At 48.6% G+C, this 27121-nt stretch overlaps 1 protein-coding gene across 1 annotated transcript; it reads left to right on the forward strand.

Annotated features, from left to right (window-relative positions):
* The first annotated feature begins 1637 nt into the window (after positions 1-1637).
* Positions 1638-26945, forward strand: LOC125430740. Its single transcript, XM_048492909.1, has 14 exons — positions 1638-2070; positions 4243-5366; positions 9035-9254; positions 10499-10656; positions 11145-11246; positions 12375-12572; positions 14928-15487; positions 17476-17779; positions 18726-18942; positions 19671-19801; positions 20672-20782; positions 21940-22134; positions 23644-23737; positions 26277-26945. Exons 2-14 carry the CDS (start codon positions 4490-4492, stop codon positions 26338-26340), a joined length of 3231 nt encoding a protein of 1076 aa, XP_048348866.1. The 5' UTR covers positions 1638-2070; positions 4243-4489; the 3' UTR covers positions 26341-26945.
* Positions 26946-27121: the final 176 nt, after the last annotated feature.

The following is a 27121-nucleotide window of genomic DNA, read 5'->3' on the forward strand; positions in this document are numbered from 1 at the left end:
TGGAAGATGGCCACAAACTTGGAAGAGGCACAACCCAGTGACTCACACAGAGACACAAGACTGTCTGGTTTGCTGGGCTTGTCCAAGGAACCACCTGTCATCGGCAGCCTACTCAAGTATCCATACAACAGCTGAATACAAATAGTTTTATCTCGGCTTCCGAAGCTGGTGACGTTGACCAGCGTGGCCGTTTTTTAGTAACTTTCCTTCAGGAAAGCATGCAATATAATTGCCCTCTCTCACCAACTGTGGGCACATCGGTTACCATGATAGTATCACTAGCCTCCCCTTCCAAACGATACAACATTGTGAAATTAAAGCAATCTCAAGTACCCATTAACTTGTGTTGATTTGCACAAACAAATTGATGGTGCACAAGGGAAGCCAGCATGCTGCAGTTCGAGGGTTCTCCTGGTCCCTCGACACCTGTTTTGGCATCCCTCAGGTGTTTTAGGAAGGGGGTGGAGCCAGGTAGGGTTTTTGCCCAGCCAGGCTTCTGATTTACTATTGGAGATTTGATTGGCGGTGCAGATTTAGAAGAAAAAGAGAAGAGTTTGGACTTATACCCCGCTTTTCTCTCTTGTATGGAGTCTCAAGGTGGCTTACAAACTCCTTTCCCTTCCCCTCCCTACAACAGACACTTTGTGAGGCAGGTTGGGCTGAGAGAGTTCTGAGAAAACTGTGACTAGTCCAAGGTCTTCCAGCAGGCCCCATGTGTAGGAGCTGGGAAGCAAATCCAGTTCACCAGGTCAGAGTCTATTGCTCATGTGGAGGAGTGGGGAGTCAAATTCGGTTCTCCAGAGCCCCCTCTGCTCTTAACCACTACGTCATCATGGATTTCATGTTGCTTTGGCAGTGGCTGCCGCCACAGCACAAGAATCTACACTGTGTTACTGAAGTTAAGCTGTGGCAGCCATTTTTTGGGTGATTCCGCCTCTTGTGGCAGCCATTTTGGGGCCACTCTGCCGTGTCAGAATTCCAAATGTCCCTGCAGGCTCAAAAAGGTCGGAGACCCCTGGGGGAGTGTTGGGCTAGAACAGTGGTGGCGAACCTATGGCACTTCAGATGTTCATGAACTACAATTCCCATCAGCCCCTGCCAGCATGACCAATTGGCCATGCTGGGAGGGGCTGATGGGAATTGTAGTCCATGAACATCTGGAGTGCCATAGGTTCGCCACCACGGGGCTAGAATCTGGGAACCCCAGATTCTAATCTCTGATTGGGCTTGCTGGGCAACCTTGCCTCCCCTCCCTTACAGAGTTGTGAAGAAAAAAACACGGAAGAGAAAGATGTAACCTCATTTTGGAGAAAGGTGGGATGTAAATAAATGAAACAAACTAATAAATTCATGTGATGGGGATAAACTGTGCACGCAAACTGGGTGTTAAGAGTTATGTAACCAATTACAAATGATTTTTTTTTAAAGTAAGGCGTTCCAGAAGTGGACCAGGGGATACATCATGGTTCAGGACTGTCCCTGAAATATGTAAAAGAGCACTGAAAGGAACTGAGGTTGTTGGGACTTTTTTGCCTCAGCTTGCCCCTCCCCAAATGGGTCACCTCCCCCTTTCAAGCCCAGCCCTGCCATCTGGAGCTCATTAAAAACATCCCCCACCCCCACCCCTGATTGCAGAAGGGGGGGAAAGGAAGATTTCACTACTGGGCATTTTCCCTCCGCCTGCCTCAACCCCCTTCTCTCTGCTGTTGCAGAACTAGCAAGTCGGGCTGAACTGGGAAAGTCTTTAATGAATGACAGAAAACACAAAGCACTGAAAGAGAGGAGAGAAAGAGGTTTTCTGTTTGTTTCGCAGCCAAACAGCGAGATGGAGATCTGGTGAAGAGGGAAGGCATTTCCCAAGCCAGAGGAGGACCCTGGCCCACTGACTCACCCCCGCCCCGGCTGGCTACTCTCTTTCATTTTCCTTCCTCTTCTGCCAAAGACACATTTTTTGCAAGCGCCGAGTTTCCTCTTTGAAAGGGGCAAAAGCACAGGAAGAAAGTTGCCGGGGCTGCTGCGCTTCCCTCCAGCTTGGATGTTTGGTCTCTTTGGCCCAGAAGGACAGGCCAGGTAAGTAGCCGCAGGAAGGAGAGTCCGGTGAAATGCTGTTGGCAAAGTGGGTCAGCCTTGCCAAAAACCTCCAGAGATGCTTCCACTCTGGGCTTCAGGAGAGAAGAGAACTGAAGGGGGGAAACGTACTGCCTGAGTGTTGAGAAAGGAGAGGGGGAATTCTTCGATTGGCTGGGAAAAAGGAAGTGGGGAAATTTTTGAAAATGCCACTAACTCTGGCGGTGGCTTCCTTCCTTCTTTCTTTACCTGGCTGGTGCTTCCTCAAGCCTACCTTGCTTTCTTCTCTTGCCTGTGACTTTGGTGGGAGAGAATAAAAAAAAGGAACCTCTTGCTTCCGACCCCCCTAGTTGTGTGGGAAACGTGAACAGCAATCCATGAATCAACTCGGGAGTGTAGCTGCCACACTTGGAATGACCCTGGGCTTCAGAGGAAGAGCAGAGCCATGCCACGTTTGGGCCTGCAATCTCAGCAGAACACCAACATGTAACGGACGTCCGATCTCTAGTACTTTTCGTCTTGCCCTTCCTCCAAAGGAGCTGTTCTCCCCTTCCCTTTTGTTCTCATAACAACCCTGTGAGGTAGCTTAGGCTGAGAGACAAATGTTTAATGAATGTCACTTCTGTTGGATGGTTTGGACTAAGTGTGATTTGCCTTCAGTCCAAGAGAGAGAGGTGGACTATAAATGACATAAATGAATAACAGGGCTGGCAAGCCACAACTGACTTTGGTGACTCTGTAGGCCAGTGGTGGCGAACCTATGGCATGGGTGCCAGAGGTAGCACTCAGAGCCCTCTCTGTGGGCACGCGCAAACAGAGTTGCCCCCCACCCCCCAGACATCTAGGCTGGCCTGGGCTGTTGGGCTCAATTATTAGCATTAAACGTAATACCTATTTTTGGGGAAGTAGTGTAGGTAACCCTGTTAAGCGCTGTTAAATCACACTGATTTTCATGCAAAGAACAAAAGATAATCCTGGGAGTAAGCTCGGTTGCTGGCAATGGGGCTTGCTTCTGAGTAAACCCTCCTAGGGTCGTGATTCACCCGTTGGAAGAGTTGCACGGTTGCTTCAAAGCAAAGCCACTGACTACCATCAAGCTTACTCCTGAGTAATGCACGCCTCGGAGCCAACTGTTTTTTCTAAACTAAAACCTCAGTATTCAGGTTAAATTGCCGTGTTGGCACTTTGCAATGAATAAGTGGGTTTTTGGTTGCAATTTGGGCACTCGGTCTCGAAAAGGTTCACCATCACTGCTGTAGGCTCTTCAAGGCACGAAGCATTCAGAGGTGGTTCACTGTGGTCACCCGCAAAGTTCTGCTGTTGAAAAGGAAACCTCTGGAACTGCAGGGAGAAACCCGCCCCTTTTTGCTTTTGTTATTTCCAACAAGAGAGCCAGCATGGTGTTGTGGTTAAGAGCAGATGGATTCTAATCTGGAGAACCGGGTTTGATTCCCCACTCCTCCACCTGAGTGGCAGAGGCTTATCTGGTGAACCAGATGTGTTTCCGCACTCCTACATTCCTGCTGGGTGACCTTGGGCTAGTCGCAGTTCTTGGGAACTCTCTCAGCCCCACCCGCCTCACAAGGTGTCTGTTTTGGGGAGAGGAAGGGAAAGGAGCTTGAAAGCCATTTTGAGCCTTCTTACAGAAGAGGAAGGTGGGGTATAAATCCAAACTCTTCTTACAAACATGCAACAGAGCTAAAAGCAGCCTGGGGTGGTAATTTTGATCAGGGAAATGGCACAGAGAGTAGTTCACGCTCCCTATCCCTAGTCCTGCAACTCCAGGCCACATCTCCCCTCAGGTAGTTTAGGGGCCTAAGGTAGTTTGGGGGCCTAAATTGTATGCCAGGTGCCCAATATGACATAGTTCTCGGTCCTGAGACCAACACTGCTAAAGATCCGCACTGCAATGACCCTTCAAGGGTGTGAATTGATGCTTTGATGGAAGACAGGAGAGCTCAATTCAGTGTGGTGTCCTAATCATACAAACCATTCTCCTAAAATAACGTGGAGGTGCCGTCAATACCTTCCGTGCTCCAGATAAATGTCGAGTCTGCGTATTAAAGCACGAGTTGCAGGTTTTTCACAACTCTTTTACATCAGTGTTGTTAATTGTGTTGGGACAATTATTTCTCAGTTCCTGTCACCTTTCATCTTTTTCTTTTCTGTCCCAAGGCAAGACCTGGGCGAGTCCTGTGTGCCGTGGCTGCCTCCCCACCTGCCCGGATCCGATTCCAGCACAGCTACGTTTCCCTTCCTCATTGTCTCGGGTCTGAGATGTCTTCCTCCTCTGTTGGTCATGACAAGGACGTAGCCTGGTTGGACTGAGTCTGGGCCTGCTGCCAAACCCAAAATATTTCCACCCCATCCCACATGGTTCTCTGTATAAGCTGGACCTTCACCTCCTCAGGAAACTGTGGTCATGGGTCCCATCCAGCTTACTGCTGCTCTGCTGTTTGCGACCGTGTTGCTGTGCGAGGTGGCCTCCCAGAACCTCATCAAAAATCTGAAGGAACCAAAGATGGAGCACTTGCTCCTGATCAGTGAGGTCAACGCAGATAATCCAGGGGAGGACACCTCAGAGTACGTGGAATTGTTTCACACTAGTGGCCGGCAGACCCCACTTGACGGCTACTGCTTGGTTTTCTACAATGGCAACGGCAACAGGGCCTACAGAGTCAAGGACCTCAAGGGCTTTTCCACCAATAGCCACGGGTTCTTCCTCGTTGGCTCCTCCACGGTCACGCCACGGCCATCGGTGATTCTGCCCAAGAACACAATACAAAATGGGCCAGATGCGATTGCTGTGTATTTTGGGAAGGGGCCCTTTTATGAAGACATGAGAGTCACCAACGAGAGCTTGGTAGATGCCTTGGTCCATAAGTCAAAAGTTAGCGACCGAGCAGATGACTTGGTCAGCATTTTGACACCTGGGAGGGAACCTTTCTTGGAAGACCCACTCTTCCGGACCACGGATGAGTCACTGGAGAGATGCCAAGGGACGGATTCACATTGGTTTTTCCAAGTGGCTACACCGACCCCTGGCACGGATAACCACTGCGTACCTTTTGCACAGTTGAATGCATCCACTGTGCTGATCAGTGAGGTCAACATGGCGTTGTCCCCTGGGGAGTTTGAGTTTGTGGAGCTACAAGGGCCTTCATCCACTGATCTGAAGGACTTGGTACTGCTGCTGATTGATGGGAGCACCAGAGAGGTCTACTTTGCAATGGAGGTGGCGGGCAGGACATCTCCTGATGGGCTGCTTCTCCTTGGTCCAGACCGAGCTGAAACCCAAGGTAGGATTAAGCCGCTGTCCATGGTGCTGGGACTGAAGAGACAGCATGTGGTTAGTGCCGAGGTCCCCAACCTTTTTGAGCCTGTGGGCACATCTGGAATTCCTGGCACAGCTGCACATGCACATTAACAAAATGGCTGCCCCAGGAGGCAGAGATGGGCACGGAATGATTGTTACAGCTTAACTAACACCGTGTGAGTCTTTGTGCTGCCCAAGCAACGTTTTGAAAAACCTGCACAGCTACTCAGAAGCCTTGCTGGGGAAAAGTCATACCTGGCCCCCCCACTTCCTAAGTGGAGCAGCAGTGGCGTAGTAGTTAAGAGCAGGCGTACTGTAATCTGGAGGAACCGGGTTTGATTCCCCGCTCTGCCACCTGAGCTGTGGAGGCTTATCTGGGGAATGCACTCCAACAAACGCCATTTGGGTGACCTTGGCCTAGTCACAGTTCTTCTGAGCTCTCTCAGCCCCACCCACCTCAGAGGGTGTTTGTCGTGAGGGGGTAAGAGAAAGGAGTTTGTTAGCCCCTTTGAGTCTCCAACTCTTCTTCTTCTAAAAATGGTTGGTAGGCACCAGAAAAAACAGGATACCATGTTAGGTGCCCTTGGGGTTAGCATGTCAGGCTGTCATTGAATCCCTCCTTGGCCAAGAATGTGCTGAGTGCCCTTGAGCCAGTCACTGTTGCTCTATCTAATCTACCTCGCCAGATTGTTGTGAGGATAAAATGGGGGTGGAAGGAGGAAAATTAGGCATGGGAGGGTAGGACTGGAACAGGTGGATTGATTGACTGCTTCTCATATGCGGGGTTCCCATGCAGAGAACATCCACATTTCATGGATGTGAATTTCATCACTGGAGGGTAGCCCCTTCAGCGGCCACTAGTCTTGATTAGTGAAGAGAACCTCTACTGTATCCAGAGGCAGTCAACCTGTTGAGTCCCAGTGCTAGGAGGCAGCATCAGGGGAGGGCCCTTGGCATCTATGCCCTGTTTCATGGCCCTCCAGGGGTGTAACTGGTTGGCTGTTGTGTGAACCAGGATGCTAAACTGGAGGGACTCCTGATCTCATCCCGCAGGACTTGTTGTATGTTGGTACATACAATGTACCGTGGTATAGTGGTTAAGAGCTTGCACACTCAAATCTGGAGAACCGGGTTTGATTCCCTGCTCTGCCACTTGAGCTGTGGAGGCTTGTCTGGTGAACCAGATTAACTTGGCACTCCAACACATGCCAGCTGGGTAACGTTGGGCGAGACACAGTTCTTCTGAGCTCTCTCAGCCCCACCTACCTCACAGGGTGTTTGTTGTGTGGGGGGGGGGGGAGGGAAAGGAGATTGTAAGCTCCTTTGAGTCTCCTTACAGGAGAGAAAGGGGGGATAAAAATCCAAACTACTACTACTCTTCTCCTTCTCCTTCTCCTCCTCCTTCTGCACTAGTGCTAGAAGATATTCAGTGCACTGTAACACAAGCAATGTAACAGAGCTTCATAAAGGCGATGCTTTACTTTTTCTGGACTTGGGACTCAAGCTCTACCATAGTTAGAAAAATAAAGCAGGGCTAGATGAAGGTGCACAATTTCCTTTGAAACGACTGGGTAGCCATGACTTTGGTAGCTGCTCCTGAGCCAGGAGTAACTGCTAAGCAGGGTTGCTTGTGCTTTGTGAACCCTTCAAAGCACAGCACCGTGATCGAATCCTAAAGAACTGGAGTGTTTTCCAAGCTGAATGTCTTCAGTTCCTTCAGTCTTTCCTCACAGAATTAAGAAAGTCTATACATTGCAACCAAAAACTCCCCCTCCAAACAAAAACAGATGAAATGGAGAGCTGAACGTGCAGCTTGTATTAATTATGCAGATGTTCATAGTTTGCACAATTCTGTATTTCGAAACTATTGTTTACGTTGTTGCAAGTCATGGGAGAGAGAAAGAGAGAAATCTTGGAATAGGATGATGATAAATTCTCCAGTCCAGCCACTGAAAAGTCATACTTGGCGAGATCGGTGGCTTCTCAGATTTTATCCAGGGTGGCCCATGGGCTTTTGCAAACATGCAACAAATTTGCGCGATACAAATAACTGCATTTGGTGTTTGAACTGAATCACGGCATGCGTGCGGTTCTTCTTAGCCAGCGTGATCCAGAGGACCAGTTACAATGTCAGAGAGCAACTCCACAGCTGCTTGCATGTGTTAAAACCAAGACGCTGCACGGTGGGGTAAACACAAGTGCTTAGCTCATCTCTCCTTCCTGTGTGAAGGCAGCTGGAAACCGTGATTAAAAGCAAATCTGAAAACGCTGTCTACATGAAAGGGGTGACAGTTGCTCCAGTTTTGCAAGAACCTTGCCTTGACGTTCTTTTTGGCTCACTGGTGGAATGAGTTCCTCAGATCACACGAGCAATTTGCTCAGCGCTTCGGAGCCGCATCCAAAATATGGTGGCTAATCAGTCGCTTTGCATGTGTGCGACTGGTATTCTCAATTGAGTGTTTAAGCAGTCAGGATTGGTGGTCCCCACTTCAGATGTTTGTGGGCCCTGCGGAGGATGCTGTTTACCCAAAAGCTTTCTCCATCCGGTTGAAACCTCCCAGTGGTGGTTTTAAAACAGCTGAATAGTTAACACCTCTCGGTCTAAAGAGCTGCATCAACACGAAACAGCTATTGTGGTGTGAAATGAGATTTTTTTCCTCACCGTGTTAGTGTTGATTAAAGACCTAAAATAGGCAAAGTTTCCTTTTCATGTTTACTGTGCTGACCCCAGTGCCCTTTTATCGAATTAGCATTTCAGAAGATAAGAAGAGGTTAAGAAGCACCCAGAACAGTTGACTATTTTGTTGTAAACACCCTATGGATGTAAGCATGAAGTGACATGGATGAGAATGGAAAGTTTTGCTTATTTATGGTTAACAAAGAGTCATGTGTGTATTGTTTCCCTAAGTTAGCTACGCCTGCCCATTGGGGCCTCTGGGGCAACCTCTCGGGGATCCATTAAGAAGGGCTGTCTCCTATTTGCTTCTGAGAACAGTGCCTGGAAGAGAGGGAGGTCCCCATCTCATTTGTATTCCTGTAACCCCGTTGGTGCCGGGTCTGTGTCCATGCACAGCCATCTCTGAGGGGGCAATCACTTAGGAGGCCTTGCCCAAGGGGCCTGTCCATTGGAGTAAGCCCTGATGAACATATGCTATTTAAACATCTAATGAGAAATTACTTCTCTCTGTCATGGGAGAAGAAGAAGAGTTTGGATTTATACCCCACCTTTCTCTCCTGTAAGAGACTCAAGGTGGCTTACAAGCTCCTTTCCCTTCCTCTCCCACAACAGTGAGGTAGGTGGGGCTGAGAGAGCTCCCAAGAACTGTGACTGGCCCAAGGTCACCCAGCAGGAATGTAGGAGTGCCGAAACACCTCTGGCTCACCAGATAAGCCTCTGCCACTCAGGTGGAGGAGTGGGGAATCAAACTCGATTCCAGATTAGAATCCACCTGCTCTTAACCACGACACCACGCTGGCTCCCACCCTCAGCCTCAGAATTGGATTTCCTCGTCAGTTCCCGACGGTCTGTCATTTGCTGCTGTCTTCTAATTTCCACCTTTCTTGTCTGAGAGCTTTCTGCTGATGCACAAATGGTTTCCTCTGCTAAGCACATGTCCATTTTGTGTTTTTCGTCTCTTCTCTGGACTACAGTCGATGTGCCGTTCCCACCCAACTCCAGCACCCCGCTCCTGAAAGCAGGTCTGAATGCCGTTGCCGTGTACACAGGGGCAAACAGCACCTTTGCTGTGGGGGGTGCTGCTTCGGCCACAAACCTACTGGATGCCTTGGTTTACACCACAGCGGAAGACATTGATTTGGAACTGCGCAACATTTTGACCCCTGGGAAGCCCATCTTCCATAGGAGAGAACGGTGAGAAAGCACTGGTTTAATTGATCAAAACTCAATTCTTTGCCATGTTGTTATTCTAAGGGAAGGGGGGAATGGTCTTTCCCCCCTCTTTGAACACCCTTAATAGTGTGTTCAGTTCAGTTCAGTTTAACCTTTAATGGCATAAAAGATTGCAGATTATTTACCTTTAGATATTTAAATATTGGTATTTAAAATGTTTTCCAAAAACTTAACCACTGCCAAGGTAATCGATGGACTACAGTCACTCAGCAAAAACCGAGTGGTCTGGAATTTAGAATAATGAAGCCTTGGAAGCAGCAAAGGATAAATTAAAATCATACGCAGGCTGCTATGAAGATGACATTCCAGGAGAATATGGGATATGGTTTCAGGAGATCCACAACCATGACAGCATAGTCTCTGTTGTTTGGGGATCTGAAGGTATCTCCCAGAGGTTACCGCTGATGGGAAACTATTAAGACAAGCTAACATAAATAAACGACGTTGCTTAATGGATGACAGAGATGTGAGATATTTGGCTCTTTTTCTGTAGCGTGGCTGTATTCCAAGGTAGCGGAGGGAGCATACAGCTGCCTTTGTCGGGTAAAAAAAGTGATGCTCGATATCCCTCAATCTTTCCTGGATTTGGTTAAAAATGTATAGTTCACTGCCAATCCCAACAGTATCCAAATCAATCCCTATAGTCTTGATTTTGTCCTCAATGACTTTGAACCAGCAAAATGGAAACTTGTCTTTAAAGAGGTTTACGTTTATGTCATAATAGTGTGTGTGGATTTGATTGGTGAAACCATCCCACAACTTTTGTTTCTCTTCCCCCCCCCCCCACCCTTCTACATCCCCAATTCTTCCTGACATCTAGTAGAATATTCTCAACTGGCATGCCACGTTAAAAATATTGCCAATTTTTACATGGTGTTCAACTTTATCTGAGATTCTCTCTCATTCTTTGGTTAACACAGATGTGGAAAAACTGTACAGATTGTCATTTTTTTTCACCTTTGGAATAGAGGGAAATGGGTGTAAATTTAGTATCTATGTGCCTTGTCGTGCATGAAAGATTCTCCATTCTTATAACCACCTGATATTTCAGTCTTGAAGGAAGGGAAGCTGGATTAGACTAGAAGATACAAAAAGACAAAAATGAAGCTGACCGTGAACCTTTTTGCTAAAGTGTAAAACCAAACTTCTGATTTCTTACTGTTTGATATGTTAATTTGGTTCCTCTCCCCATTGATCTCCATCAGATCTGAACAGGGTGATACATCTATGAACAGGTGTGCCTGCTGCTCCAGCACCCGGGATGCCTCCGTCTACGCCCTTGGGAAGCCCACGCCACGATACTTCAATGATTGCCCTAAGAACCGTTTCAGTCGAGCAGTTTCCTTGTGTCTTCAAGGGGCAGGTGAGTTAGGGATAAACAAGGTTTGATAGGAGTGGTTTTGTGCAACTAAACATGAGAGTCAGCATGGTGTGGTAGTTAAGAGCAGGTGCACTCTAATCTGGGTTTGATTCCCCGCTCTGCCACCTGAGCTGTGGAGGCTTATCTGATGAACCAGATTAGCTTGTGCATGCTAGCTGCATGACCTTGGGCTAGTCACAGTTTTTCGGAGCTCTCTCAGCCCCACCCACCTCACAAGCTGTTTGTTGTGGGGAGAGGGAAGAGAAAGGAGATTGTAAGCCCCTTTGAGTCTCTTTACAGGAGAGAAAGGGGCGATATAAATCCAAACTCATCTTCTTCTCCTTCTTCTAAACAACATGGAAGCATACCAAACAAATAGAAAAAGGGACAGTGGAGGATCTCGGTTTGTTAAAGAGGAAGGGGCTCATGGCTGAGGGGTGTAGAATCTTGCCTTTGCTTGTGGTTTACCTCTTCATGTTGTGTTCCATCAGGTTGCCCACAACAATCTGCAGAACAACATCACATAGAAGTGCTTCTGGCTCAAGCCCTGGATAAGTGGTGCGGCTGCGGAGTGTCTCCTGCTCATTTCAGAGGTAGGGCGGGCAGGCGCTGGAATGGAGGGTGCTGTCAAATATTTGTCTAATTCATTTTTAGGCTGGAGGGCATTGTAGTAACTTCTTTTTGGGGTTCCAAAGCGGCTTCCGCACTTCCCTTACATATTTGCAGTCCTTATGTACCCATATACTCTAATGCCTGAAACAGGATGCAAGTATACCGTTTCCAGCTGCCCTGTCTGCCCTGGTGATATTGGTTTGCATTGCAGAGGTGTGAACAGGTAACATTTTGGAGATAGGTAAAATGCATCCTCTGGTGTTGCACTGATGAAAAGCAGACACCCTGGTCCAGGTCAAGGAACAAGAAAGGTGGCAGTAAAGGAGCCTCCATTTCAATTGGCTAGCTAATCAAATTACATATCTTTTAAGTGTTTACCTGTCCTTTTCTCCAAGGAGTTCAGAATGGCTTACATGCTTCCTTTTAAACCTCATGCAAACCCAGTGAGGGAGCTCAAACCAAGAGCGAATGACAGGGTGCAACCTCATGTTAGAGCAGTATTTGGATCCATCTGCCCAGCCCTAGTCTGATACTATAACCATGTTGGCTGCCAGCTCAGCCTGTCAACTCAATTCTGCTTACTGCTGGCGCTGCGGTGACTGACTTAATGCTGTCGGGAAGTGATTTTGGACAAACGGAAAAGGAGAACAAACTTAACCCTACAAAGCTAGAATTAAGTACCTGAAAGGTAAAGAAATTGTTTAAGCGGCCACTAAATATAAAACTGTTGAATTTCTAAAGGAGAAAAACTCTGGCATAAACAGGTAGAAGCCAACCTGGTCACCTCCTCTCTCAAAGCAAGGTCTTTCTCTTGCTGATTCCCTCATCTGAAAGGGGCTGACCTTTCCAGGCAGCGTTCTGAGCTTTTTGGGAGAAGGGTGAAGAAAAACAGATAAGAGAGATGGCTGTAGGTCTTGGAGGACTGGTATGGAGAAACTCCGCAGGCTTGTCTAGACTACGGAGTAGTTGGGTTGGGAACATACATGCAGTTGAAAACTTCCATTTCCTCTCACATGTATTTGTTCAGAGACTCATACCCTGCTTTTTCCGACCAGTGTTTGTCCAAAGTAGCTTCTTATCCTAAGTTCTGTCTCTTCCCTTTCTCCCAGATGCTGCGACAGCTTGCCAAGGCCCAGACTTGGTGCTCACTGCTCACCTGATGGCCAGATCAGCAGAGCGACTTGCCAGTCTGCTACAAGACTTCTCTCTCTTCCTAGAGAGCAAGCCGGTGGTCGCCTTGGGAGAATGGAACGGCACAGTGGCGAAGGGGTGTATGAGAGACACCAGTGTGACCGAAAAGTCTCCAGGTAGCCACTGGGTGTGCCGTTGCCGGGGAACAAGGGAAACAGGCAGGCTCCTTTTGTGTCTAGAGCAGTGATGGCAAACCTATGGCACAGGTGCCAGAGGTGGCACTCAGAGCCCTCTCTGTGGGCACACGCAAATCCCCCCCCCCACATCTAGCCTGGCCTGGGCCACTGGGCTGGAATATTAGCATTAAACCTAAGACCTAGTTTTGGGGAAGCAGTGTAGGTAACCCTGTTAAGTGCTGTTAAACCCCACTAATTTTCATGGGAAGAACTAAAGTGTGATCCTTTACCTGGGAGTAAGCTCGGTTGTTGACAATGGGGCTTGCTTCTGAGTAAACCCTCCTAGGGTCATAATTCACCCATTCGAAGAGTTGCATGGTTGCTTCAAAGCAAAGCCAACGGCTACCACCAAGCTTACTCCCGAGTAACGCACACCTTGGAGCCAACCGTTTTTTCTAAACTAAAACCTCAGTATTCAGGTTAAATTGCCGCGTTGGCACTTTGCGATAAATAAGTGGGTTTTTGGTTGCAGTTTGGGCACTCGGTCTCGAAAAGGTTCGCCATCACTGGTCTAGAGTGTTGTCAAGTCACAGACTACTTATGGAGACCCCAACAAGGGGATTTCTAGGCAGGTGAGAAACACAGGTGGTTTGCCATCGCCTTCCTCTGCAGAGCCTTCCTTGGCAAACTCCCCTCCAAGTACAGGCCCTGCTTAGCATCTGCTATACTTGGCCGCCTTCTCTCCCAGTTATATTATGCTGCCTTCTCCCCCGAGCAGGTTCCTTCCGATGGAGCGATGTCAAATTGGCACAGCCGGAGGTGGTCAAGGGTCAGCTTGGGAGTATGTCGGACTCCCACAGGAGAATATTTTCCGATTCTGGGCAGTGTGCATTTCTTTTCCCTCTTGGAAATAATCACAACTGACTCTCACAAAGGAGCCTGAGGAGAGGGCTTTCAGTTCTGTCCTCTTCTAATGCCTGCTCAAACTGCAAAGTGGTCAGTTAATGATTCATTAAGAAGGAAAAGAAGCTGCGTTTGGATTTATACCCCACTTTTCTCAACTGTAAGGAGTCTCAAAGTGGTTTACAAACCCCTTCCCTTCCCCTCTCCACAACAGACACCTTGTGAAGTCGATGGCGCTGGTAGAGTTCTGAGAGAACTGTGACTGGCCCAAGATTACCCAGCAGGCTTTATGCGGAGGCGTGGGGGAATCAAATCTGGTTCTCCAGATTAGAGTCCACTGTTCTCACGTCCAGCTCTTTCTCCCCGCCAAATAAAACTTCCTTCTAGAGGCTGCTTTGAATTTGTTTATCACTTGCGAAAAGGGTGAGAACAGTGAAACGCAGAATCAAATCTAACGTCAGTCCAGAGGAACTTGTTAATGAATATAGTGTCCTGAGAACATTTCAGATCTAGAGTGTTTTTCGAGTTCTGGGGCCCCTTGGACCATATGAAATCTACCCAGCCCCCTCCGCCTTCTGTTCCTACGGCCCTTGCATTTTTGATGATGCGCAGGCTCTTAAGGAAAGATGACAGCTGGTACTAAAGACCTGGCAGCTGCCGCAAGCAGCCGGAGCATGGGTTGTGTGTCAGGGATAGACTGGCCACCCCCACAGTTTAACAGCATAATGTTGGTGTAGAACAGGGGTAGGGAACCTGCGGCTCTCCAGATGTTCAGGAACTACAATTCCCATCAGCCCCTGCCAGCATGGGCAATTGGCCATGCTGATAGGGGCTGATGGGAATTGTAGTTCCTGAACATCCGGAGAGCCGCAGGTTCCCTACCCCTGGTGTAGAAGATCAACTTGATGGATTGACAGTCTGGATGTGGGTATGGAACCCGAGTGGGGCAATACTGATATGTTTGCCCACCCCACTGGTGTAAGGCCCAGTTAACATACACAGGAGAGCAAGATATTTATCAAAGTGGAACAGCCCTCTGTAGCAGAGAGGTCCGTGCCACTTCAGAATGTATGTGATGGATTCCAGCTCTTTGCATTTTTTAAAGCAACCTGCAAAGAGAAAACCAGCTCAGCAGTGGGAAAGATTCTCCCCCACCCCCCTTTTGCTTCTTGCACAAGTTTTCTGCTTGCAGGGAGAGCTGAATGCATGTGGTGCTCCACCTGCTCCCTGGAGAGCTTCTTGATTTCCCTGCATGTGTGAATCAGGATCGAATGAGTCTGGGACCCCTGTACTAGACTGAGGAACGTTCTCCGGTTCCCAACAGCACGCACACAGATAATCACCTCAGCATTACAGATTGGCTTTCTTAATTGGCATCTGAAAATCTCTACGTCCCCACTAATGGCTGAAACTGAGCGTTGCTTAATGAACTGGGTGTTTTGGTCTTTAAAGGAGCAACTTTGGAAAAGCAAGGAGCAACCCAAGAGTCTCTGACTCCACAGACGGAGCTGCTTATCAACGAAGTGAATCCAGACAACCCTGGAGCCCGAGAAGATACTGAATATATCGAGCTCTTCTACCCTGGATTAGTGCCCTTCGACCTCCGCGACTACTGGCTCGTCCTTTACAACGGCAAGAACAACTTGGCTTACAAGGTTGTGAACCTGACAGGCCACCATACTGATGATCATGGCTACTTCCTGGTGGGTAGCAGCGGCGTGACCCCCACGCCCTCAATCATTCTGCCCCCCAATACTATCCAGAATGGGGTGGACGCTGTCGCTCTCTACCACAGCTCCACAGCCAGTTACCAAACCAACATGGCCTTGACTGACCTGGGTCTGGTGGACGCGGTGGTGTACAAGTCCCGGGGCTCTGAAAAGGCTGACAAGTTGCTTGCGGTTCTTGCTCCGGGCCAAAGTGTCCTGCATGAAGATGACTCCCACAGTGACCAAGACGAATCTCTGAGCCGGTGTCACGGTCTGCAGCCCCGAGACCACGGCAGCTTCCAGGTAATGACCACAAGATGGGCTTTGGCTCTGAGGCCCTCAGCCTTCTGTGTGACAAACCCTATGTCAGGGGTCCCCAGCCTTTTTGAGCCCGTGGGCACCTTTGGCATTCTAACAGCCACAAAATGGCTCCCTCATCTCTGTTCTATCATCAAAACTCTGTTACCTATAAGGCAGTGATGGCGAACCTTTTTGAGACCGAGTGCCGAAATTGCAACCCAAACCCCACTTATTTATCGCAAAGTGCCAACCCGGCAATTTAACCTGAGTACTGAGGTTTGAGTTTAGAAAAAGCCGGTTGGATCCCTCTTCCTCTGCTCCACCCGCTTGAGCAGGGGTCAGCCTGCTCTAGCCTCCAGCAAGTCCCGTGCGCACCACTCTGTGCCTCTCTAGCATCTCTGCCTCCTCTGCGCCCCCCGCCCCGGGCAGCAGCCACCCAGAGCACAAGCACCAGGCCCACCAGCCAAGTTCTCCCTGCTCACTGCATTGCACGCATGTTGTGCTCAGTGGCCTAGGCCAGCCTAGGTGTGTGTCGGGTGTGTGTGTGTGATTTTCCACCCACCACATGACGAACTCTGTGTGTGCGTGCCCACAGAGATGGCTCCGAGTGCCACCTCTGGCACCCGTGCCATAGGTTTGGCATCACTGCTATAAGGAGTCTTGGAGGAGGTGAGGGAATGGTTAAATTTCTTCACTGGATATACACCCCCCCCCCCAATTGGCTTTGGATTTGAATACAACCCCTCTCCTCCTTTTCTCACGAGTTGTCCTTGTGGCTCTTTGCTATTTGTGGGACATTTCTTCCCCAGCAGCGTTCAGGGTGGCCATTAATTGATTTATTTTTTTCCTCTCCTCAAAAGAATAAACACACACCCAAGACAGGAAGCTTCCCAGTTTTTTGCATCTGCCAGGAGAATCGGGGAACATCAAATGTGTCTGTGTACATTTGTTTTGTGTATTGTCATCATTCATATCCTTACTGGGGACCAGACAACTGCAGATATGTTTGTCTAAATCTGGCATGCGTGACAAGAGGAAATGGGGAGTGGAATTACGGGGAAAGATTCTCTTCTCTGCCAAAACGTCTCCAGGGGAGAGTTAGCTCTGTGGCGGTTGAGCAAGGGGCTTCCTTCCTTTAGTTTTCCTTATTTCACATCCCCCCCCCCCCTTAATTGATGCTGAGCTGCCCTTCACATTCCTTGGCTACTTTAAGGGCTGTGAGCATGCTCAGTTCTCAGAATACCACAGAATTGTCACATGGGTAAAATGGAGGGGTGGAGAGTCACATCTGCTGTCCTGAGCTCCTCAGAATACGCACAGGACAAAAAATATATGAAGGATTAGCCTTGATGCTATTTTGTCACTTGAATCAGATCTAAGCCTAATTAGCTAGGGACATCAGGGGTGAGGGTCACCCCTGAAAATGCCTTCTATTCTGGAGGATGTAAGGTAGGAATTGTAAGCCAAGAATTGTAGGGGCACGGCTCCTAAGGTTTCCTGGGACTGGACTGTTTACATTGCACCAAGGAAGCAAAACATGGCAGCTGGCTTGCCTTGGTGCAAGCTCTGTTCCCATTTCAGCAAAGTAAAAATGTGCACTAATTAAAGTTAGCTTTAAAAGAAACATTTCACGCATGGTAGCTGAATCCCCCCTGCCCCCGAAATCAGCCTGGTTAGGTTTCTGGATGGGGTTTCTTGGCAGGCCCTTTTTTAGGATCTTGAGACAGCAAATGCTCCTGTCTCCCTTTCCATCCCAAAGGGGAAACTGGAAACCTTGATCAGGCACACATGTCTGCCTTGTAATTTGAGCACGGCAAGGCCATGTGGCTTAACAGACTGCCAGATTTGGAGCAGGGAAACCCCCCGTTGAAATTCACACTTGTTCTCAAGGTTGGCTGGGGGATTTTGGCCCAGAGGAGAAGAAAAACCATGGAAGGAGAATGGGATAATATAGCATAGATAGTAAAGGTTTGTATGTGTATGTTTTTCAGGTGACAGCAATCACTCCATTTCAGGAAAACGCCTGTGCGACTCCCAGCTCCAATTCCACACAGGACGTGGCTCACAACCGTTCCGTTTTAATCAATGAAGTGGGCTTGGCTAACAGTTCTGACCTCTACCGGTTCATTGAGCTGAAAGGGACGCCCAGTGCCAGCTTGAAAGCATACTCCTTGGAGTTCTTCTCTAGCCAAGATCCCAAGCCGTACGTGAGCATCCCACTGCAGGGCACGTTTCGAAGCGACGGTCTGTTTGTCATCCTTTCAGAACGACAGTCTGTGCCTGCCAGCACTCACAGTACGTAGCTGTGCAGACAGGTTTCGTGTTGGTCTTCCATGTTAAGTGTCAGTGGTTAAGTATCAATGCAGGGCCACTTCTCTGTGACTTGATCCTGCCTTGCCAGAAAGCATGTGTGAATGGCGCAGTCTGGCAGATAACGCTGAATTTCTACACTTGATTGGTGCTCTGGCTGTTGGGGTATGTGTGGATTGCCTGAGAAAGACACCCACATCCTTGCCTCTGTGGGGTGCCGGGGGGGGGGGGAGGGAACTGTTCCAGAGCCACTGATGAATTAGGACCTAAGATTTGTGGACGAACAAGGCTGACCTATGACCCTCGGAGCAGTGGCTTACTGTGTCAAATAGGAAGTGTATTCGATGTCCAGTGAGCTGCTGTTTAAAGGGGTTAAAGACTTCAGCATTGTTAAATGCATGCTGGCACCTTAGAGATCGGCAAGATTTTCAGATATAAGTTTTCCAAAAGCTCCCTCCGTCTGAAAAAAAGAAAAATCCTGTTGATCTTTCAGGAGCTGTTGTTCTACAACAGACCAAATGAAGAAAATGAAGGAAGTAAATAAATAGTACCAATAAGTAGGGTGTACCATAGAGACTTTAAACACTGAATGATAATTATGTATCTTTTTCCTTCTGAGCCTTGGTCACTGGAAGGAGGGGGCTCTTGGCGATGTAGGGTCAAGGCTTATAGAGAATAATTGGGGTGGAGGGAGGGAAACTTTTCTCCCTCTGTTGTAGTTGCGGCTCACCAAGTGATTGGCCATAGGTTGGTCCAAGTTCCGTACCTCTCAACAGCTTTCCTGATTTAGCGATAAGGCGAAATACTCGCAGAGCATCTATTGTGAGTCTTCAGCAGGGTGTCCCAGCAAAATGGGCTCTCTGATTCCTAGTCTGCCTTTCCCCTGGGTGTTACTTGGTTGTTCCAACATGCTATCCCCTTATCTTTCCAGATCAGCTGGTTATGCCTTCTGTTTGGAGCAGCCTTTCCATGCAGGAGTTCTATGCCGTTGCAGTGACCAGCCGTGCTTCCCAAGTCCGTAATAGTACTTTTCTACCGTCCGGGCAGACCCTAGAAGATGTGGTGGCTTTTTCGCTGAAGAGGAGTGCCAACCAAGGGCATCTGGGCTTTTTGGGACCAATTCACATTATTCTGAGGAGAGGAGAGCGGTGAGTGGGGCTTATAATAGCAGCACAACTTATTGAGAGCCAGCATAATGTAGTGGTCAAGAGCAGGTGGATTCTAATCTGGAGAACCGGGTTTGATTCCCTACTCCTCCACTGAGTGGCAGAGGCTTATCTGGTGAACCAAAGGTGTTTCTGCACTCCTGAATTCCTGCTGAGTGACCTTGGGCTAGTCCCACTTCTTCGGAACTCTCTTGAACCAGGCTCAGATAATGTATTTATGTTTATTTGAACCAGGCTCAGATAATGTATTTATGTTTATTTAGATATTTCTCAGTCTAGGCCCCAGTCAAAACCTCTTCCTTTGGAATGTCCGCATTAGTACCATAGCAGTTCTACAGAATGGAAAGAGTCTGCAGTCTTGAACTCTGATCCAAACGCAGTCCTTTGGACCATTCTCTGATTTTTCTGGGTTCAGTTTATACGAGAGCTCCCTGTAACTGTTTTAAGCCCCCAAGGGGAGGGGCAGTATTCAAAACTAACAAAGAATCATATGATTTGAAGCTGCTGTTATGAACAGAAATGGCAGACAAGTCTGTGAAAATGGGGTCTTTTATCAGAATTGAGGGCACACTTCTCAAGGAAACTTTCACGGGTTTGGTGTGGTGGGGTGGAAATTCCTCCTCAACATTACTGTTTTTGCACTGAAATTGTTTGCTAGTTAATAAAGTGTGCTGCTATTATTAATGCAAGATTGTCTGTTTCTTTGACAGGCTGCTGTCTTTGAGCCGCTGTCCTTCTTGCAGCACAACGTTTGCCGTTTCGGAACCCACTCCTGGCTCGGAGAACAGCTGTCCCCGGGAGTCTCTCTCCATGGTTCTTGGAATATGCCTGCACTCACCCAGTAAGGGAAGCTCCCTCCCCCCTAATATTAGAAAGGAAAGAAGATTTAGAAGGACCTTTTCCCGGAAATGGTTAACATGCTGCAAACCTGCAAAGATCTATTTCCCTAATTTAAATTATTTTTAAAAAGGCTATTTTGTTCTCAGAAGTGCACCACAGAGGCGTATCTAGGGAAAATGTAGCCTGGTGCAAAATCTGAGTCTCCATTCCCTCTCCCCCGTCCCCCGAATGGGTGGCTGCCCTCCCCCACCATGACTAAACAATGTTTTTTTGCACCAGGTCGAAGTCAGTGTATGGATCCAGGTGGAAGGAGGAGGAGCATGCGGGGAAGGGGGGGGATTTTCCACCCCCCACGTGATTAAATGGCTGCAGCCCTGGCTGCACCACCCCCAAAAAGCTAGCAGAATTCTACCTGGGCCCTTTTGTTAATGTGCTGCATTTCCTCATGGGATGTGTGCAAGTTTGACTTTTGGCCCATGTCAGGCAGGGAGGCTCTTCGGCTCCCCCCTGCCATGTTTAAATCAGGCCTAAATTCCCCTCTCCGAGTGTGGCTTGAAGCAAAACAAAAAAGAAGCCCTTGGATTCTCTCTGTTTCACCTATTTGTGCAAAATATATGCTTGGCCATTTGAAACAAATGATCGCTGGCACTTTCTGGACGTGGCGTTTATTTCCACGCAAGATATTGTGAGTCACGGCCCACTTGTATTGGAATAAATGTCATTAAGTCTTAAGGTACTCCTGGAATGATTGCTATGCTTTGCTATGCCAGATGAACACTGTGACCCTTTTGCAATTGTCTTGGCTCAGACTTTGCTGCTCTACTGTCCAAATCAATGGTGCTTCTCTGACTCCTTGTCCACCTCTGACTAGATTGCTCCATGTGGTCTCAGAACCCCTCGATGCTGGCTGTTCTCCAGAAGGCGCTCGCAGACTCCATGGAAGAGGCCTGTTCTTGTGGTGTCTGTCCGTGTTATTTGCAAGGTCCGTATAAAACTCATTCATAATGCCAACCTACAAGATCTGTGTCCAAACCCAGCAGCTGCCTTTGCAAGAAGCTGCTTTATACTGGATCAGACTATTAGCTTGTTGAACTCAGTCTGGTCTGCTCTGATTGGCAGCAGCTCCTCAGAGCCTCTGGCAAAGCTCTTTTACATCATTGGCTACCTGACCCTTGGGGGTTGATCCTGGGGCCTTCCACATACCAACCAGAAGCTTTGCTACTGAGCCACAGCCTCTCCCTATCTTATTGCTGCCATGAAAAGCCACAAATGCAATGTTGCCACATCCCACGCTTTCTCTACCTTTAAGTTATCAATCTTCCAGTCCAATCCTATGCAGAGCAGAACCCCACTGAAATCAGCAGTTTTTGCCTGCTGTAATTCTGTAAAGATGCATTTTTGCCGTGGTCAAGCTGGACTGTTTTTCATGCTGCGGGTGGTGATGGGAGACAGAATGTATCGGGCCAGCGTGGCATAGTGATTAAGAGCAGGTGCCCTCTAATCTGGAGAACCGGGTTTGATTCCCCGCTCTGCCACTTGAGCTGTGGAGGCTTATCTGGGGAACCGGATTAGCTTGTGCACTCTGACACATGCCAGCTGGGTGACCTTGGGCTAATCACAGTTATTTGGAGCTCTCTCAGCTCCAACCACCTCACAAGGTGTTTGTTGTGGTGGGGGAAGGGAAAGTAGTTTGTAAGGCCCTTTGAGTCTCCTACAGAAGAGAAAGTAGGGTTATAAATCCAAACTCTTCTCTTCTTCTTTCATTCTGGATCCAATATGATTGTAAAGGTAAAAGCCCTAGGTCATAACTGACCCATGAGGTGATGTCACATCACAGTGTTTACTAGACAAGCTATATGTGCAAGGTGGTTTGCCACTTCCTTCCCCAGTCATTTACACTTTACCTCCAGCAAGAGGAGCACTCATTGTATCCGCCATAGAAGGATGGAAGGCTGAGTCAGCCTTGAATTGGCTGCCTGGAACTGAACGTCTGTTGGGATCGAACTCAGGTCGTGAGCAGAGCTTTGAGTGCAGTACTGCAGCTCACCACTCTGTGCCATGGAGCTCTGTCCCAATCTGATTCTTCTACCTTTTTTTTTTTTTTTTTGCCAGACCTCTAAACCTCTTATCTTTACACAGGGCTTAATTTCACCTGCTCCGATTCCATCCTGAGGCTGTCTGGCCAGCTGTGGGCTAGGTCATCTGAGCAGCTGCAGGGACTCGCCAAATGGCAGGCAGACTTTTCCACGAGCCCACACCCCTTTGTCGTGGCTGGGAAGCTGCTCAGATCTAATCTGCCGTGCTTAACATCCAACAGGATGGTCCAGCCTGCAGGTGAGCAGATGGCAAAATTCCCCAACTAGCAAATGTTTTGCCAATTCCTCCATTTGTGTGTTGGGTGTTCCTGCATTGCCAGGGGTTGGACTTGATGGCCCTTGGGGGTCTCTTCCAGTTCTATGATTCTATGATCCGACAGGTGGCATCTTGCACGGTTTGCTTGGAGCTTTGCCTTTTTTCCTGCGGTTGCTTGGAATGTAGCAGCCATTAACAAGAGGACTGTCTCGTCCAACAGTACCTCCAACTACCCTTTCACTGCTGCTGCTCTGTGGGAAATTGAAACTGAACTTCTGTGTGGCGTCTCATTCTTAGGCCCCTTTCCGCACACGCAGAATAATGCACTTTCAATCCACTTTCACAACTGTTTGCAAGTGAATTTTGCTATTCTGCACAGTGAAATTCAGCTGCAAAGTGCACTGAAAGTGGATTGAAAGTGCGTTATTCTGCTTGTGCGGGCCTTAGTGTGCACTCGGAAGCAAGGCCATTTTAAAATGTCAGTTCTGGGTAATGTAAGGCTTTACTTTCGTGCTGTAATTTAATGTGAAGCAAAAAGAAACAAAAGGATGCAAGCTAGGGATTTGGGAATGTTAAGTCTGGAGAAGAGGAGGTTGAGGGGGGACATGATTGCTTTCTTTAAGTATTTGAAAGACTGTCACTTAGAGGAGGGAGTGGAGTTGTTTCTGCTGGCAACAGAGGGCAGGACTCGCCATAATGGGTTTAAATTACAAGCAGAAAGATACCAAATGGGTGTGAAGAAAAATATATACAGTAAGTAGCTCAGCAGTGGAATTGGCTGCCTAGGGAGGGGGTGAGCTCCCCCTCACTGGCCATCTTCAAGCAGTGGCCGGACTAACACTCACCAGGGATGCTTTAGGCCATAGGTGTCAAACTCGCGGCCCTCCAGATGTTCAGGACTACAGTGGATGATGGGAACTGTAGTCTATAACATCTGGAGGGCCGCAAGTTTGACACCTATGCTTTAGGCCAGGGGTCTGCAATCTGCGGCCCTCCAGATGTTCATGAACTACAATTCCCATCAGCCCCTGTCAGCATGGCCAATTGTTCATGAACATCTGGAGAGCCGCAGGTTGCAGACCCCTGCTTTAGACTGATCCTGCATTGAACAGGGGGTTTGGTTGAAATGGCTTCCAACTCTATCATTCTATGATGTGAAAACGCTTCAGCTCTCTTCTTTTCTCTAGAAGTTTGACCTACATGCCTCCCCTACCCCTCCCAATACACAAATCAGCCCTGGCTATTGGATCTTTCCCAAGGAAAGCTCTCTGTGTTACCCACTTTATTTTTCCACAAAGCTGGAGGTTGTTGATAGTCACGTTGGTCCTTAACAATTCTGTCACCAAACCATCATACACACAGAGAGACACGGAAGCGAGAAGCTTCTATGTTCCACAGAAGTCTTCATCAGGCTGAATTTCTTTCTGGATATTGGAAGTCATAGCAGACATATTATTAATGCTGTTTTTCTCCTCCTTACTTTTCCGGCAGCTTCTTTCCAGCCCTGGCAAATTGCTCTTGCTAGCCTGGGGTCCTTTTTTCTTGCCCTGCTGTTGATTGGCGTGGCATTGTATCTCGTCAAAAGGTAAGGCCTGGTACCTCCACACCTTCATTCTGCATTCTGCTTTGCTGCATGGCTGACTCCAGGTCTTTACAAGATCAGACAAACTGCTTCTTGTGCCCCAGTCCCCCTGAATCAAGCCTGGATCTCAGTTCTGTTGTTAACTTCCCTGTATCCTACATCCCTCCCCTACCCATTGGCCCCTCAATGATGCGGCTGGCCTCCACGCGGGCCAGGGCCTTTACGGCTCTGGCCCCGGCCTGGTGGAACACCCTTCCTCCGGCTGTCCGGGCCCTGCGGGACCTTAACGAGTTCCGCAGGGCCTGTATAACGGAGTTGTTCCGCTGGGCCTTTGGAGGGACCAGCAGCTGAAATGGTCCCCCCCAGCCGGCCTTTTCATCTAGGCCACCATCTATTATGACTCGCCGCCCTCCTCCCTCTCTCTTCTGGGGAGAATTTTAAAAGTAGGGTTGGTCGGGCGCCCTAGTACTATTACTATTGTTGTTGTTATCGCTGTTTTAAAGATTTTAATAACGTTTATCTATATCTTATGTTGTACACTGCCCAGAGCCCCCCGGGGATGGGGCGGTATAAAAGCTGAAACAATAAATAAAATAAATAAAATAAATATCCTAGCGCTTGAGAGAGGAGCTGGGAGAAAATGGTGCTCAACACAGGTATGAACAGGAGACCAATGGAGATGGAAAATTGCTGGGATATTCTGGGATCACCGTCTTTGGGATATCTAGCATGGAAGTATAATAATAAAAACAGCTTAGTGCTTAGCCAGCGTGGTGTAGTGGTTAAGAGCCAGTGCGCTCTAATCTGGAGAACCGGGTTTGATTCCCCTCTCTGCCACTTGAGCTGTGGAGGCTTATCTGGGGAACTAGATTAGCTTGTGCACTCCAACACATGCCAGCTGGGTGTCCTTGGGCTAGACACAGTTCTTACGAGCTCTCTCAGCCCCACCCACCTCACAGGGTGTTCGTTGTGGGCGGGAGGGGAGAAGGGAACGGAGATTGTAAGCCCCTTTGAATCTCCTTACAGGAGAGAAAGGGGGGATATAAATCCAAACTCTTCTTCAACTCTTCTTCGGAGGGTGGCCTCTATGACTTTATACCCTGCTGAAGCCCCGCCCTCCCCAAACCCCACCCTTTCCAAGCCCCATCCCCCAAATATCCAGATATTTACCAACCCAGAGCTGGGAACCCTAATTAGATTGCAGCGGATCTATTTGATCACTGAAGGGAAGTGGGGCTATAAGGTGTCTGCTTATGCTCAGACTTGTGTTGTCCACTTTTTTTAAAAAAGAAAAGAACCCCTTTTCTGGGTTTCTTTGTGGTTGTATTAAGTGGCTTCCAAATGTGCAACTGTATGGGGGAAGAGACTCCCTTTCCCTTACCTTGGTTCCTTCTATGCCAGGGGTAGGGAACCTGCGGCTCGAGAGCCGCATGCGGCTCTTCTGCCCTTGCACTGCGGCTCCACGAGCCGAGCCGCTGGCCCCATCCTTGCCCGCCCTGCAGGCAGCAGGGCGGGCGCACCGACTGCCCGCAGCCGGCTGGGCCGCGTCGCGGGCTTCCCCTCTCGCCTGCCCCGTTGGAGCGGGGCGGGTGCTTTCCCGGCGGCCGGCGAGGCTGAGCCGTTGGCCCCATCCTTGCCCGCCCTGCAGGCAGCAGGGCGGACGCATCCATGCGCTTCTCAGAATGAGCGGAGTAAAAGGTAAAAAAACAACCAATATATACAGTGTTGTCTTTATTTTAAATGTCAACAATTATTTGCGGCTCCAAGTGTTTTCTTTTCCCGTGGAAAACGGGTCCAAATGGCTCTTTGAGTGTTAAAGGTTCCCTACCCCTGTTCTAGGCCAAAGGAGCATATTCCCATTTTTACAAGCTTCCCATTGGGTGAAATCTGACTAATATTAGAATGGTTGTGGTAGAAATGGCTGTTCACAGCTGCCTTATGGTGACCCCATAGGGCAGTGTGGCGAACCTTTGGCACTCCAGATGTTATGGACGACAATTCCCATCAGCCCCTGCCAGCAGGCCATGCTGGCAGGGGCTGATGGGAATTGTAGTCCACAACATCTGGAGTGCCAAAGGTTCGCCACCATGGCCATAGGGTTTTCCAGGCAAGAGATGTTCAGGGTTTGCCATTGCCTGCCTCTGCATGAGCTGAGAGAGTCCAGAGAGAACAGTGACTGGCGCAAGGTCACCCAGCAGGCTTCATGTGGAGGAGTGGGGAGTCGAACCCAGTTCTCCAGATTAGAGTCTGCCGCTCTTAACACTACACAATGCTGGCAATTTTTTTTAAAAAGTTAGTTGCATTTCCCTGCCTTTGTAAAAGTTATAGAAATTCTGGCTTCAGAAAGGCAGATTATCAGCGACGGTAATAGTAATAATGATGTGGAAAAAAGCATCCCTCTCACAGAATTTCTGGATGCAGAAATGTAAAGTGTTGGCATCAAGAGAGCCTGCTGCAGACACCCGTTTTGAGGCCGTCACTCCCCATCTGGGGCAGACAAATACCACGTCGCCCCCTTGAGCACCTTTCCTCTCTTTTCCAGGCAGCCTCAGAACTACAGCACCATCGAAATGAACGACCGCTGTGAGATCATGGCAGGCATTTGACGCCTCTGGGAACTCACCTTAGCCAGCAAAAGGCTTTCTCTGCCACTGAAGGAGAACTCCAGAGTTGCTGCGCCATCTGCTTGGCCTTTGCACTGATGCACCGGGAATGTAACACTGTGCATTTTGTAGAAGTCCCCGATTTTTCAAAAAATTGGACTTTGGGACACATGAAATTGGCTCCTTTCATTTCCATTGAGGTTTCTGCTTTCCCTTCCAAGCGCTGTCAAATATCCGTGGCGAGCCCACAAGAGAGTCTTGGATAATATTGCTTTTCTGAAGAGTTGGTGGGCATGCCTGGTTCTTTGGGGCCCCCCCCCCCCCCGACAAGCAGCTGTACAAACCGAAGCACATTACAGCTGTGGAGTGGACGTGTGTGTGTTGAATTGCTGTGGTAGCTGTGGATGGAAATGTGCATCCTACTGAATTCTGCCACGCAGCAGCCGGATATTTGTATGTCCCAAATGGCCATGAAGTTCTCCAGCAATCTTGGGCTGGCTGTTTGCCTTCTCGGGCTCGCCTACCTCACAGGGTTGTTGTGAGGACAGAAATAGGGAATAATGTACACAACCCTGAGCTCCTGGGAGGAATAAAAAACTTGGACTATATATCTTGCTGGTGTGTTTCAAACCAAAGAGCCGCAATATCTGTTCCACACCACTTGTATGGATAACATGGCTGGTGAGGCATACACAGGCCTTCTCTAAGTCTCGCTTACAGTTTTTGGACTGCACTGCTAGTCTCGCATGATTCTATCCCATGTTCTCCCTACGAGTAAGTCTGC

This window comes from Sphaerodactylus townsendi, linkage group LG04 (assembly GCF_021028975.2).
Source record: "Sphaerodactylus townsendi isolate TG3544 linkage group LG04, MPM_Stown_v2.3, whole genome shotgun sequence".
NCBI lineage: Eukaryota > Metazoa > Chordata > Lepidosauria > Squamata > Sphaerodactylidae > Sphaerodactylus > Sphaerodactylus townsendi.